General features: G+C 36.4%; 5 protein-coding genes across 8 annotated transcripts; 3 read left to right on the top strand and 2 right to left on the bottom strand.

Moving 5' to 3' along the window:
• Positions 1 to 26: 26 nt before the first annotated feature.
• On the bottom strand, positions 27 to 1,824 carry r27a (protein). Of its 3 annotated transcripts, none has more exons than XM_009861541.2 (5): positions 1,666 to 1,824; positions 1,486 to 1,542; positions 1,099 to 1,153; positions 376 to 593; positions 27 to 197 (listed from the first exon to the last, which is right to left on the bottom strand). In XM_009861541.2, exons 2-5 carry the CDS (start codon positions 1,531 to 1,533, stop codon positions 51 to 53), a joined length of 468 nt encoding a protein of 155 aa, XP_009859843.1. In that variant the 5' UTR covers positions 1,534 to 1,542; positions 1,666 to 1,824; the 3' UTR covers positions 27 to 50.
• A 115-nt stretch (positions 1,825 to 1,939) lies between these two features.
• On the top strand, positions 1,940 to 2,518 carry LOC100180815 (ubiquitin-like protein FUBI). Its single transcript, XM_009861566.3, has one exon. It carries the CDS (start codon positions 2,032 to 2,034, stop codon positions 2,431 to 2,433), a length of 402 nt encoding a protein of 133 aa, XP_009859868.1. The 5' UTR covers positions 1,940 to 2,031; the 3' UTR covers positions 2,434 to 2,518.
• A 209-nt stretch (positions 2,519 to 2,727) lies between these two features.
• LOC100178450 (apoptosis regulatory protein Siva-like) lies at positions 2,728 to 5,188 on the bottom strand. 2 transcript variants are annotated; one of them, XM_002119717.4, is made up of 4 exons: positions 4,971 to 5,188; positions 4,059 to 4,250; positions 3,229 to 3,364; positions 2,728 to 2,974 (listed from the first exon to the last, which is right to left on the bottom strand). In XM_002119717.4, exons 1-4 carry the CDS (start codon positions 5,086 to 5,088, stop codon positions 2,926 to 2,928), a joined length of 495 nt encoding a protein of 164 aa, XP_002119753.1. In that variant the 5' UTR covers positions 5,089 to 5,188; the 3' UTR covers positions 2,728 to 2,925. The 2 variants fall into 2 exon arrangements, with proteins under 2 accessions (XP_002119753.1, XP_009859866.1); XM_009861564.3 differs by having other exon boundaries at positions 2,728 to 2,968.
• Positions 5,189 to 5,579: 391 nt separating this feature from the next.
• Positions 5,580 to 7,996, top strand: LOC100184677 (ADP-dependent glucokinase-like). Its single transcript, XM_002120808.4, has 3 exons — positions 5,580 to 5,785; positions 6,020 to 6,633; positions 6,865 to 7,996. The coding sequence occupies exons 1-3, from the start codon at positions 5,639 to 5,641 to the stop codon at positions 7,541 to 7,543; spliced, it is 1,440 nt and encodes a 479-aa protein (XP_002120844.1). The 5' UTR covers positions 5,580 to 5,638; the 3' UTR covers positions 7,544 to 7,996.
• A 515-nt stretch (positions 7,997 to 8,511) lies between these two features.
• On the top strand, positions 8,512 to 12,796 carry LOC113474621 (microfibril-associated glycoprotein 4-like). Its single transcript, XM_026836404.1, has 7 exons — positions 8,512 to 8,759; positions 9,105 to 9,338; positions 9,691 to 9,824; positions 10,189 to 10,285; positions 10,898 to 10,994; positions 11,535 to 11,608; positions 11,929 to 12,796. Exons 1-7 carry the CDS (start codon positions 8,708 to 8,710, stop codon positions 12,225 to 12,227), a joined length of 987 nt encoding a protein of 328 aa, XP_026692205.1. The 5' UTR covers positions 8,512 to 8,707; the 3' UTR covers positions 12,228 to 12,796.
• The last annotated feature ends 969 nt before the right edge of the window (positions 12,797 to 13,765 follow it).

Below are 13,765 nucleotides of genomic sequence, written 5' to 3'. Positions count from 1 at the left end.
AGCTGTCTGGTAAAGAAGAGAGCAACTAATGTGAAACGGGTTTTATTTCATTACTGGTTCTCAGGTTTGAACACGTATGTGAGGGCACATTTGCCGCAATATTGACGATCAAAGTGGGAAGCCATGAAAACTCCAGCACCACATTCAGTGTTGGGACATTCACGTCTCAAACGGGAGATCTTGCCATTTTCATCAACCTAAAACAACATAAATTTTTAACTTGTGTTTGAGTTGGGATTAAATATTTGGATTTTTTTAGTAAAAAGCTCAGGTGAAGAAATTCTGTTCTCATTCAAACTGTCAATAGTTGTCAACATAAATCATCATTGCTTTTGTGGACTTCTGCAACATGAAAAATATGTTCAATTTACATACCTTGTAGTATTTAAGAGTTGCAAGCTTGACTTTGACACGCTTATGCTTGATTTTCTTTGGAGTGGTGTAAGTCTTCTTCTTTCTCTTCTTACCACCTCCTCTCAATCTAAGCACAAGGTGAAGAGTGGATTCTTTCTGGATGTTGTAATCACTCAAAGTTCGTCCATCTTCAAGTTGCTTGCCAGCGAAGATCAATCTTTGTTGATCAGGAGGAATTCCTAGATACCAAATTCAGTGAAGTTTCACAAATATAACAGCCATTGTTGGGGAAAAAGAAACTTAACACTGCTGTAAAATAATACATACATATATTGGACAATAAACTAAAGTAAAAGGAATTACTTTATTTAAGTTGTTACTAATATATGCAATGTTCAATGTATAATAAGCTCAGAGGATGGCGTGTGGAATCATTTCGGCTGTAAACAGCTTATATTTTAACCCACAACCTATTTCATCATTGCTACTTTGAATAAAAATGTTATAGATCAACCTTAACTTGATTAAAGTTTTGTGCACAAGATATAGACAAGCATGAAAATCAACCAAGTTTCACGATTTAAACAACTGAAAAATGCCGCAACCACAGACCGACTACCTTTAGTCGAGAAGCCAAAATACATACTATGAATTAATTACACACATTTAAATAGTTAAAACATTTGAAAACATTATGCACGGAACTGGTCAACAGCTAGCAATTAAATAATTAACAATCCATACCTTCCTTATCCTGAATCTTTGCTTTCACATTGTCAATGGAGTCCGATGCTTCAACCTAAAGTTAATTTCATAAAAGTTAGCAAACTTATACTTGTTTTATTACTGTGCATTGGAACTGTACAATTAGCTCAGAGGATGGCGTGTGGAATCAGTTAGGCTGTAAACAGCTTATATTTTAACCCACAACCTATTTCATAATGGCACAATAATGTTAAAATTATTAGATTACATTATCTTACACGTCATAAAAATTGCGCAAATATTTTTTTTAATCTTTACAAAAAAGGACAATTATTGAAAAAAAGATGAGTGGGCATCAAAATTTAAAGAAATTGTAGCTTAAATTATAAGTATCGTAGTCAAGGAATATATTTACAAATGTTTTACCTCAAGGGTGATGGTTTTGCCCGTAAGGGTTTTGACAAAGATCTGCATTATGGTTTTCTGTAAAACATATCGTCATTAGTTGAGAAACAACCTGGACATGTCATCAACAGAAACCATATACAGATTTAATTGGTTTTTATACAGAAAAATGACAGATTTAAAAATTTTAACACAACTTACCGACTTCGAAGCATGCGCGAAAGAGAGAGATCTCGTGTCAAGAAAAACCTCGTTTCCATAAAAGTGTTGCCAAACTAGAAAATACTACTAGTTTTTTTCTAAAATAATTTTTAAGCGTTTCTTAATTTTCATTTTTTTTTAAATAATTTACAGCTAAACTAATAAATAGGCTATCCACTGTTTTAATTAAAATTATAAGTTAAACTTAATTGATTAAACGCTGTGTAAGTGTTTATGAAATAAAATTTGGGCATCACTGGTTTTGAACGGAAAAAATGCTTTAGCAAATCTTGTTCCTTTTCCCGTTGTTGTAAAACCATCGGTGTTTATTGTAAACCTTGTTTAAAAGGGTTTAATTCAACCAATATGCAGATATTTTTGAAAACAAATGAGTTGCACTGCGTGCAGGTCGATAGTGGAGACCTCGTGTCTAACCTAAAGGCCCAAATCAACGCGATTGAAGGTATCGCAACCGAAGACCAAGTATTAAGCTACAATGGAATTACGTTGGACGACGATTTGAGCTTGGAAGCTGCTGGTTTAAACGACCTTTCCACTGTTCAAGTTTTGGGACGCGTACTTGGAGGTAAAGTGCACGGTTCTTTGGCACGTGCTGGTAAAGTGAAGGGTCAAACACCAAAAGTTGAGGCCCAAGAAAAGAAGAAAAAGAAGACTGGCCGAGCCAAACGTCGCATGCAATACAACAGGAGATTCGTGAATGTTGTTGCCACCTTTGGTCGTCGACGTGGACCAAACGCCAACTCCTAAACTGTTTGTCCAATTTCTGCTATCTCGTGTATGTTGAATCATATGTAAAGTAGCAGATAATAAATAAAAAAACGAAACCACCTAATTATGTCTTTTATCCAAAACAAAAGCGATTCAGTTTACTATTGTCATGATATCTCTTAAAAACTATTTTGTTACATAGAACTTCCACTGTAAGATTTCACTGCATGTTTAAACAGTCATTGTATAGTATCTCCATGTCTACTTATCTTCCTGTACAAAATCCCTGCACAATAATATATGCTTTTACCTAATAACTATATTCTCAAGAAGTAAACCGGTTATAGGGTTGTGTGTATTAAAGAAAAACACAAAGTACTAGATCGTTTGAAAGTGGCATTTGGTCATTTTAAGCGTATACAAAACAATAAGTGGCAGAAAAAGCTAGGGCACCCAAGTGCAGTAAGTAACAGTAACAAAAACAAAGGTCAGTAAAGAGAGAGTGTTGAATTTTTTCCATCTTTTCAATTCTTATCGCTTGCAACTTAAACAAATTGCCATTTCGTTTGGGTAACTGTAACTAAAAAACACAATTAGCAAAAGTAAAAAAGTTAATACATACATTAGTTTGCTTAAGGTATATGCCAAAGCATAACCATAAACTTTACCTTAATTCTCCATTAAAGCTCGTTTAAAATGGTACCTAATAAATTAATATACTTACATGTGCCAAAGCATTGAATGTTACCATTTCAGCTAGGAATACAAGCATGACATGACATACTAACGTGTTTAAATAAAAAAAAACAACTTGTGAATGCTGTTAAAGCATACCTGAGTACAGAACACAGAGAACAGAATGAATGATTGCACAGACAACAAAATTGTTCACAAGAAGGGCAAATAACTTGATCACAAAAGAAACATTGAGATGTCGGGTTTTCATGCTCGCAGTGAGGGTGTAAATTATCTTGACAAAACAAAGGAACATCAATGTTTAAAGTACTGCATGCACTTTTGTAAAATAAGGCCTAATTTAGTAGCATGTGACGGTAGTTTAACCTAGCAACGTTGGTAGCTATATTAGATCCCTTTTTTAGTACATGTCCGCTTTGTTCACTATTAGACCCCTTAATTAGTACATGTTCGCTTTGTTCACTATGTCGGCTATGTCCGCTGTGTCCACTATTACCCTTTTTGCATGGTCACTTTTATGCGCGTAAGTACTCGCAAAAACAAAGTTAATACGCATAACGTCATAAGCGTTTGCGAGTAAATATGCGAGTACTTACGCGCATAAAAAAGAAACATGCAAAAAAGGTATATGTCTGCTATGTCCACAACGTTTACTATGTCCACTATGACCACAATGTTCACTAGATAATGGACATAGCGAATATTGTGGCCATAGCGGACATAGTGGACATATTGGTCATAGTGAACATAGTACACATAGCGGTCACCGGTCATAGTGGACATATCGGACATAGTAAACTGAATATTGTAGAGTGTAGACATAGCGGACATGCACCAATTAAAGGAACCGGTCAAATCTCAGAGCTTACACCTTCATAATTATACAAAGGTACATCAATCAAGGTATGAAAAGGGGTCTTCTAGGCAAACAGGGTATTTTCTAATCGGCTGTGCCACTAGTAGCATACCTAACTTTTTCTTTATTCGATGGTCCAATTTTTGTCGCGGTCCTTTGCAAAAGAATGACACAATGGATTTTTGAGGTTTCTCCTCACACAGTGTTGACATTTCGTTGTTATTGTTAATGTTTTCAAGGTGCTGTCCATTGGATTTTGCATAAAACTCTTTGGCACCACTGGTCAGTAAATTCTTAGTGTGATCTAAACAGATGTTGTCACTTTTATTAAAAAAAATAGGCAATAATAGAGGAGTTGCTTAGCAGTTTTGGTGTTTGCTCTTTAATGAAAAACATTAAGGCTTCTCCTGGTTTGTGGCCAGGGTTTTAATTAAATTATGTAGCAGCAGATTTCAATATATTTAAATGTACCTTACAATGTGACAGAGGAAAACAAACAGAAAACTGCCTTTAGTAAAATATAACATGGGCATACATTGATACATGTAATGATACATCCCACACTGCAGGTAAACATTTAAATCTTTATCATAAAATTGCTGGGCAACAAAAAACATATACAACAGGCAAATTTGGGAATGTAACCAATTATTTCCAAGAGAAGTATGTTACTTTGTGGGTGATAATTTTGGGGGGATTTTTTTCATTTCTTATGTGTGGCTGATAACTTGGACGGACAACCTGTAAGTGACCACTGGGTTGGAGCAATTGCCCTAAATTGTCGTGCACAAAGACACATACGCGAACTGCCCACAATGGAAGTAAAGATTCTTGAACCAAATACCTCTGGATCACCCTTATCATAATATGACAAGTAGTTGTTTAAATTGTTTGGTAAATATTTTCACATATGGATTTTATAAGTAATATATGTGACAAAGCAAACCTAACAGTATAAATATGTCATGTGTTTGAATACACTATTGTATAAAATCATAATAAACAAAGTTTGCAAACCAATAACCATGTATATGTTCCTTGAATACAGATCCATTTACGCCATTGGCAACTTCCCTTGCACTTATATGACTCTTCAATTGCATCGGTGAATCGTCCGACCACGGATTTCGGCGTTTTGTCATTTTTTACAAAGCAACACTAAACAAACAAACTACAGGTTTAACTCACACACAAAGACACTACGCTTTAGACATTGACAAAAAGACACTAACAACCCAAAACTGGAAGGCAATTACAAAATTTAAATCAATGAAAAAGACTTTATTAAACAAGTAAAACGTCTCGGCAGCGACATGAGTCTTTCCAAATTACACGAAATGCACTGTTTACGTTGATTGCACTTGCTCTGACGTCACCATTATCACCACAGGGGGTTCACCGTATTTCTTTCGGCGAATTACAAAATACGTTTCGGCCTCTCATCATTTTAAAATCGCATATTACAAGTACCAACAATTCGGTTAATACAGAACATAGAACAATGCTGTTGTGCGTGGCGTGGCCTAGATAAGTGCCTGTTAAAAACGTACGTTGCACTTTGTTATTGTTAATCGATGACTTAGCAAATTTGCTGGTGATTTATTAATACGTGCCCGCGGCAGTTTTAGAGCAATTGGCAATTTTGTTGCATGTATTTTATGAGTTTACTTCACAGCATTCCAGACATTTAGAATGGCGAGTACACTGACTAAAATTAGCGGGGCTGTGTCTTTGCTTGCCATTCTGTTAGCTGTTATGATGAACAGGAAAAACAAGATTCAGAATTTTAACACTGCAATTCCAGATATACTTAACTCATTAAGGCAGGCAGAAAATATGGTAAGAAATATTAATAGGTGTAATTTAAAGCATCAATAATAATTGCTTACAGACTTGATATCATATGTTTTAAACCTAAAACACCTGTAATCTGCTGTTTTGGGTTTATAGAAACACGCATAGCCACATTAATTAAAGAGGTTTCCATGTTTCATGAATATGGGTCTTTCAATTTCAGTATGTTACTAAAGATATTACTTAAAATCCACAAAAGCGTGACGCCTATGTTTTCAGGTTGAAGTTGACAAGAGCGTGAAGATTGCTGTTGGTTTTGGAGGCTGCATGGATGTATTTGTCGATGCAATTGAACTCCTAAAAGCAGTGGGTGTTAAGGTTCCTAAATCCCCCAAACATCAAAGATGGATTGCAGATAAGGAAGAATTGGGAGAAGGGTTCGCTTATTTCTTCCGTCATGGAGCGGCCGCTGAAAGATATATGAACAACGCTACTTTGTTTCGTCAACTCGTAAATGCCGCTGAAAATATCCCAAACTCACGAGCAGCTATAGGGGGCAATGCACCTGTAATGGCCAACAGGTTTGCAGCTGAGGGGGCAGATGTTTTGCTTGCAGCTCAAACAAGTGCTGAGTTTAAAAAACAGCTGAATTCGACGATTGTAGTAGCCGGTAGTGAGACAGATCGAAGTGATATTCATCTTATTATGGAGTATACGACGGGAGAGAAATGGGGCAAGTATGTGTCTACTAGAGCTAACAGGTTTATTGTTCATTCTGATGAGTTCAACCCAACTATTGGATCACTGGAACCACTCATGGAGACTTACGTTAAGTTTGATCCATCCCTGCTGGTCGTGGGAGGCCTTCAAATGTTGGATAACTTTCCTTTCAGGTAATGTAGGTTTTAATATTCGGTGTCTAACTTACCTAGTCGCTAGCCGTTAAAGGCAGTTATTCTAACCCAGTGGTCCCTCTACCACAAAGTTGCCTATGTAAAGCAGTATATGGTTGAGCACAAAAAAAAGGTATGAAACAAAACACCTGTGTTATAACAACTGTTGTTGCCCTGCCTTGCACTATTAAAAAACGTATGTTTTTCATTATTCAATCATTTTATATTCAGAGCTGGTGAAAGAAACAGTAGATTAAATATGTTACAAGAATTAATGATGGATGCGAACCAGAGAAAAATTTTGACCCATTTTGAGCTTGCATCATTTGTGGATGAATCATTGATTACCGATCTCATGGAACATGTTCTGCCATACTCGGACTCTATTGGAATGAATGAACAAGAGTTGCCGAACCTTTTAAGTTTTCTTCGTTACGGCAACATTACAATGATATCTGATTCTTATCCTCGCGTGGCTGCAGTCTTGGACCAAATTCGTGCATCTTATAAGATTTTACGAACAAAACATAACCGCATATCGCGCCTGCATGTACACACTATCGCATTTCAAGCAATTCTTACTAAAGTATCATCGCCATGGAAAAACACCTTGTCAGCCACTGCTCATGCTTCTTTAACTGCCAACAGACATGTATGCGGAACTCCTAAAGTCGACATCCAACGCTCTAAACTTCTTTTTGATGAATCCTTCTCAACTACCATGGATGCAGAAACAGCAAGCAAAGTCCCTCTCATCCCAGAACGTCCTGTATCTTGCTGGGAGGAGGATATAGGTGAGGGAGAGTTAGTGCTTCTCTGTATTGCTCCTAACCTGGTTTGCACAAAAGTTCACCAAACTGCAGGTGGTGGAGACAACATTTCATCTGCTGGCCTCATTTTTCAAATTTAGAATCTCATATTTAGTGTTTATAGCTAGCATAAGTTCTGCACTTGAACAGTAAATATTTTAGATCCTGTAGTATATGCAACGTAGTTGAACCCAGTTAATTCTTAATATCATTGTTTATTTTAGATTTTATAAAAATCTTGTCGTCACAATTTTAGTTGTATCATATTTTATCCCTTTTTGGTGAGCACTGTACAGTTGGTTGCGTTTATTATTATGTATTGCATATATGTTCCTACTATATTTGCTACTCAGTCATAAATGCCTCTTTTGTCATCATATATTTTATTAATAATTTCAGTATTTTTGCTTCATCTCAATGGCCCTATTCAGTGAAACATTAAAGTGCAATAACATGGTTGCATTTTAACCCAAACTTACAAACATTCGTTGTATTGAACTATGTATATATTGGTGACGCATTTGGTACGAGTACATTGCTATATAGAAACTGTAGAAAAAGTGTTTACTTTATTCTTGAGCACGCCTAAGGCGTTATAATGTGGAGAATGAATGGAATTTATGTATTCTCGCTTGGCTTGGCCACAACAGTCATTATAAAATGGTTGTAGTATATTTTATACACCTCGTCCGTCTACAAATAGGTATGTAACATTGTAGGTCATAAACATATAAGGGGCCATGGCAAAGTGAATGTCCCACCTGCCTCCCACCCAGAGGTAATGGGTTCAAGGCTCGTCGTTGCTATCATTGCGAGTGGTTAATAATAGGTTATCTAAATTATTAGCCATACATAAAAAATGACCCAAAATACAATTGTGGTTGACACTAGAGGTGCTGTGGAACAGAACATCCGTGTTATAACGAATGTCGTTGCCACGCAAACATAAATAAGATACATTCATTGGTTAACGCAACATATACTGACGTACTTAAACGAGTTATCTCTTAAACATGTGCAGCTTTTGCACTGCAGTAGCTTCGTCACGGAACAGCTCCGTTACGACGTCACTTGTTGCTTTAAAATACCTAAAATTTTAGCGTCGTTTGTTTGATTTGTCATCTTTTTTAAAGTGATCGAAGTTAAAGAAAGAAAAAAGTCGTCGCACATTCATGATAGCTTGTAAATACAAAGTAGGGTATAGGATATAATAGTAGGTAGTACCGTACAAAAAATTCAGCAGAAGACTTCATAGCGTTCACAGTATGTTGTACCTAATAATATTATCGAAGGTTATAAGTGTCGTGTATGCAACAAGTAAGTTTGAAAACTATCGTATTTGTTTTGTTGCTGCGAAAGGCGTTTACAATTTATAAAAGTCTATAACAATAAAGTAGGCTATACTTACAGCGATATAGCCTCTACGACTCTAAAATTGTTATTGGTTAAAAATACAACTTAGGAAATATGAGATATATTATGTGCCAACACATTCATTTTACCCCACAGTAATACATGAAAGGTGGGGGTAAGATGGGACATTATTGTTTTTTTGCTCTCTCCTTTTTATCGTTAAAAACAAGACTCGGAAGTGTAGGATAATATGTGCTAACGTTATGCACCTTACCCCGGCAGTTGTATATTTAACACTCAATTATACAGCTTCAGTAACCAGTGGTGCATATAAAGGATACCAAGCCAGTGTTTCCCAAATTCATCATATTCCGTTCCATACATGCTTCTCCACACCACCGATATGCGTGGAGGCAGCACTGGCTGAGGCATCAACAGGAGACGTACAAGTAACTGATGTCAATTCATCAGGATTCACAGCCAGGGTAAATGCAACGGCTAACAGAAACCTGGTCGTGGATTGGACAGTACACGTAGCCTTAAGTAAGTAAAACAATATTTTCCATTGTTGTCCATAAATAAATGATCTAACTTGTTTTATTCTAATGTGGCGCAATAAGGGTATAACCCATGTGTATTTAGAAAAGTTACTGAAAAATTTTTATGAAACCAAGTGGTCACTTATGGGTTGTCCGAACTGTCAGGTTTACAAAGAAAAATCGAAACTAAAAATGAACGTCTGTGTTATAACTGTCGGTACCCCGCCACGCGCGGGTGGGAGTTACGATCATAAGATCATTTAATGTGTAAACTATTGACCACATTTCACGCAGAAACAATAGCCTTAGAGGCGGATTTTTTCACCGAAATTTGACTTCGAATGTTTACATTTCAGTAGAACAATTCAGTGACTGCGAAAGCGCTACTGCTCTTGCACAAAAAAGCGGGCGTTATTATTTGTTATTGGGAGACAATTGTGCGTTCGAGCTCGTATATTGTGACGTCACAGCAGTTACTGAAGGGTGGACGGTAAGCGCGTTTGAATGCGCGTTTTTTACAGTAATATATCGACTATAGTGGTGTATGTCTTTTAAATATAAAAACACTACCTTTAATATAGTAGGGTGGGGGAGGATGGGACACCTTTTCATTCTAATTTCCCTAACCATTCGCACGGCCTACTAGAGAACTCTATAAGTAAGTTATCATAGAGAACTCTAGTAGGCCGTGCAATTTGGTAGTAAACAAAGAAAAAAAATAAAAAATATATAAATTTTATGGCTTCCAGGGATCGTTGTTCTTTGTTTATAATACGGTCAGAAAACTTGAATATTATGTGGTAAATGTGTCCCATCTTTCTCCACCCTACTATACATGTTACACCATGCTGCAGGTTATACACAGAAGATTTGATGGCAAGGTCAACTTTCGGCGACCTCGTATTGATTACCTCAATGGATTCGGCAATAAAGACGGGGAATTTTGGCTTGGTAAATAATATGCTTATAATATTATGGGGTAAGATGGTTACCATCCCGCAAATATAGTTTCCCATATTATCTAATTGTGCTTTTAATAATTAAGCAACGCTCTTTTAAAGTACGTATATGCGAGTAAAAGTCGGTAAATATTCGTTGTTTAATAATCAGTGGGACCAGAAAAGAGAATCATGGACTATCTTATAAGGTGTAATTGGCGATTTGGTGATTTCCATATACCTCTATAATAAGCAACACATGAACATTTATATAAATGTTCTAATTCAATTAACAAACACTTTTATTAAAAGTAAGTTATCATACTATGTTCTGTATAGACGAGGCACCATCAAGGCACACCAAGTAACCTATTGAGTTAAACAACATATAGTAGGGTGGGGGGAGATGGAACACCTTTTCGTTTAGTTTTCTCTTTCCATTTGGTAGTAAACAAAGAACATTCCATAATTTATAAAACCGTATCCTCACGACTTCCACAGACCGTTGTTAGTTCTTTAAAACACAATCCGGCTATTTGGATATTATGTGTTAAAGGTGTCCCATCTTCCCCCACTCTACTATACATGGCCCGTTAAAAGTTAAACCAAAAATTTTTTTCTTCAGGGTTAAGACGTATAAAGGAACTAGTAGACCAAGGTAACTATGAGATGGAAGTCAGAGTTGTGGATGTGGATGGTGTGGACCATGTTACACGATTCACGTAAGTTGTTGAATGAATGTAACTCGTCCTCGCGAGGCGGGTTAATGGCGGTCGTTATAACACGGGTGTTCTGTTTCATACACCTCGTGCCCCTTTATACGGGTTACAACTTGTGTACACTTGTGAGTGAACAATATTTTAAATACTTTTAATTTTAACGGTAGTTAAATGTATAGCAATTTAATTGGAATAAGGCTGACAACTTAGGCAGCCTATAAATGTACACGCGGTTGGAGCGATTTTCAATACAAGTATCTTGCTTAAGCATAAATACGCCGAAATGTCAGCATCGCGCACCTACCCTGAGATTTTTGTTAATTACAAAGTCTCGAAACTTTTTTTTTGTCAAAATTTTGTTTTAAGGCATAAATTTCCGAAACGAAATTTGGTTTTCGAAATAAGTTTAGTCATTTCGAAATGAAATTTTGCGATTCGAAACGAAATTGAAAACGTTTTTTTCTTTTAAAATGCAGAAATGCATTAGTGACCTATACCCTGCTGCAATCATTTAAGTTCATACAAAGAGAATATTTTAAACAGGATGTTTAAGTTTATAGCGATTGCTGATATCGACGTGGAGCTGTATTCGATATACTTGGAACGGACAGAAAATGGTATTTTAACTACACATTTATATATGGTACCATGTGTTAAAAATGGGACAACTAGCACCTAATATCTATATATCCTGATCATGTTTCAAACGATTAACAGCAGTCTATATGGGAGACGTAATAAGGGTACGGTTTTATAATTCCTTAAATGGTCTTTGTTTACTGCCAAATGGGACACAAAATTGAATGAAACGTGTGTACCATCTCCTCCCACTCTATTCCTATGATATAAAGGTGTTATGTTGTTGTTAAACACCCCATGATATGCAAGATAGTAACGCCTGTCGAGTTCGTGTGTAATCTAACATTACCTTCTACAGGTGTAACACATAGAAAGGCTACGTCACGATTCGTGACGTATGATAGTGACGCACAAAACATTGCGTCATCTCTTGGAGCTTGGTGGCTTGGGTTCAGCGAGCCTACAGGGGGAAACCTGAATGCTATTAACTACACTCAAATGAGGTGGCGTGGTGTCGAAGGTCCTTTGAAAGAAGCAACCATGCTGATCAGAAAGGCAGTAACGCCATCAATAACACCAGTAATAACACCAGTAATAGCACCAGGAGTAATAGCACCAGCAATAGCACCAGTAATAGAACCTGAAAGGCTTAATTGATTTTAACTGCACGTTAATTCTTGTAAATTTTAAGCCTTTGTAAATCTCAACAAAAGATATAGTTTTATTTTATTGTTTTATTCTTTTAACATTCTTAATGTAACTTTTTACATTTTTTCATTTCTTAAATTTTGCACGTATGCTGTACATTCCATTCAGTTAACCGCATGGTAGCGCCCGCAATCTGTAATCTTTGTTGTGCATATTTCTTTAAAAAGCCATCCGCACGATGTCGCTAAAATCGGCAATAATTTAAGACTCATTTTACACAGTTTTAAACTTATACCCCGTGTGTGGCTATTGTCACTTTGTTTTGAACGATTTTATCGTAAACTTTGAAAGGGTGACTCAGACTGTGAGACCACACGTAACAATTGTCCTTATGACGTCAGCACTACGTCAGCGACTTATCTTTAGTATTGTGTGATCACAATAGACATTAATTTGATTAACCTGATGGTGGTCGAAAAAATAAAACGATTGTTTAAACGATCGTTCTTTAAATATCCATACAATGCAAATTACTGGTAAATAAATATGTTCTGGGGTCAGATGGGACACATTTACCACATAATATCCCATATTTTCTGATTGTGTGTGTTTTACCACCTAATAACACCATGTTCGAGTCATAAAAAATACTGTTAAATAAATCTGTAAATATTCTTTGTTTCCTTTTTACGATAAAAACAAATGAAACGCACCAACACACCCCAACCTATTGTTTGAGACAAAACAGTATGCCAAAACAGAAATGCTCGACAGAACAGAAATTCTTAATCTTTAATAGACAGTGTCACCACAAAAGTTTTGGTGCCAGAGTTATACGCCACCCGTGGTGTTAATACCTCTTTATTTCCGATATTTGAATCTGGTTGAACCGAGCCCGAGGTGGAATGTGAACCACATAGAACGTTTAGATTCAAACCCGGAATCCTAGACCATTAAAACTGTTGGCTATGATAAATAACTTATGTTCCCGAGCTAAATTAAGAGGGTTCTGTTTGTTCTTTAATCCGGCTCTTTTGCGAGCGCCCTTACGTTTGTATACGACGTATAATATTGAATAGAGCAACCTGCTGTTCGGATTTTTCCGCGAGAGAAAATCCATTGACACGACGGCGCCTATAGAACGGCAGGCTTGTCGCGTCGTCTATGTTGCCACGAATGGATCATTCTATCTACTACGAATATGAAGCTCCTATATAATAAACTTCGTGAACTGGGTCCTGATCTAGTGCTCATGAAGTTGAACGAATCTCGTAACAAAATTGAAACAATTTCTTTGAAATTCAAGTTTCCTTATTTAAGTAAGAGACTGATGGTGTTATTTTATGCAAAATATTACAGAACACAATTCGTTGGACTGATTTTTTGTCGGTTAAACATTTCGTAGCACTTAAACCTGAATTAAATGTTGACCTCTTTTAACAAGAGACATATTCCTACCGTCCAACGTTTAAATGCCTGTGTGTATTCTTTATTGTCTATATTTGGAAAATGGTGCAAAAACGCTTATACCAAAATGTTTTATCCAT

This window comes from Ciona intestinalis, chromosome 10 (genome assembly GCF_000224145.3).
Source record: "Ciona intestinalis chromosome 10, KH, whole genome shotgun sequence".
In the NCBI taxonomy this organism is placed as follows: Eukaryota; Metazoa; Chordata; class Ascidiacea; order Phlebobranchia; family Cionidae; genus Ciona; species Ciona intestinalis.
This window is presented reverse-complemented; position numbering and strand designations above follow the sequence as displayed.

Excerpts from the sequence above, each read along its gene's own strand:
- LOC100184677 (XM_002120808.4), top strand. The coding sequence starts at position 5,639 with ATGGCGAGTACACTGACTAAAATTAGCGGGGCTGTGTCTTTGCTTGCC. Across the intron at positions 5,786-6,019 it reads TAAGGCAGGCAGAAAATATG|GTTGAAGTTGACAAGAGCGT; the intron begins GTAAGAAATATT and ends CTATGTTTTCAG. Across the intron at positions 6,634-6,864 it reads TTGGATAACTTTCCTTTCAG|AGCTGGTGAAAGAAACAGTA; the intron begins GTAATGTAGGTT and ends TTTTATATTCAG.
- LOC100180815 (XM_009861566.3), top strand. The coding sequence starts at position 2,032 with ATGCAGATATTTTTGAAAACAAATGAGTTGCACTGCGTGCAGGTCGAT.
- LOC100178450 (XM_002119717.4), bottom strand. The coding sequence starts at position 5,088 with ATGACAAAACGCCGAAATCCGTGGTCGGACGATTCACCGATGCAATTG. Across the intron at positions 3,365-4,058 it reads TCGAATAAAGAAAAAGTTAG|ATAATTTACACCCTCACTGC; the intron begins GTATGCTACTAG and ends TGTTTTGTCAAG. Across the intron at positions 2,975-3,228 it reads TCTCTGTGTTCTGTACTCAG|TTACAGTTACCCAAACGAAA; the intron begins GTATGCTTTAAC and ends TGTGTTTTTTAG.
- LOC113474621 (XM_026836404.1), top strand. The coding sequence starts at position 8,708 with ATGTTGTACCTAATAATATTATCGAAGGTTATAAGTGTCGTGTATGCA. Across the intron at positions 9,339-9,690 it reads GACAGTACACGTAGCCTTAA|TAGAACAATTCAGTGACTGC; the intron begins GTAAGTAAAACA and ends TTTACATTTCAG. Across the intron at positions 10,286-10,897 it reads AGACGGGGAATTTTGGCTTG|GGTTAAGACGTATAAAGGAA; the intron begins GTAAATAATATG and ends TTTTTTCTTCAG.
- r27a (XM_009861541.2), bottom strand. The coding sequence starts at position 1,533 with ATGCAGATCTTTGTCAAAACCCTTACGGGCAAAACCATCACCCTTGAG. Across the intron at positions 1,154-1,485 it reads GCAAAACCATCACCCTTGAG|GTTGAAGCATCGGACTCCAT; the intron begins GTAAAACATTTG and ends AATTAACTTTAG. Across the intron at positions 594-1,098 it reads AAAGATTCAGGATAAGGAAG|GAATTCCTCCTGATCAACAA; the intron begins GTATGGATTGTT and ends TTTGGTATCTAG.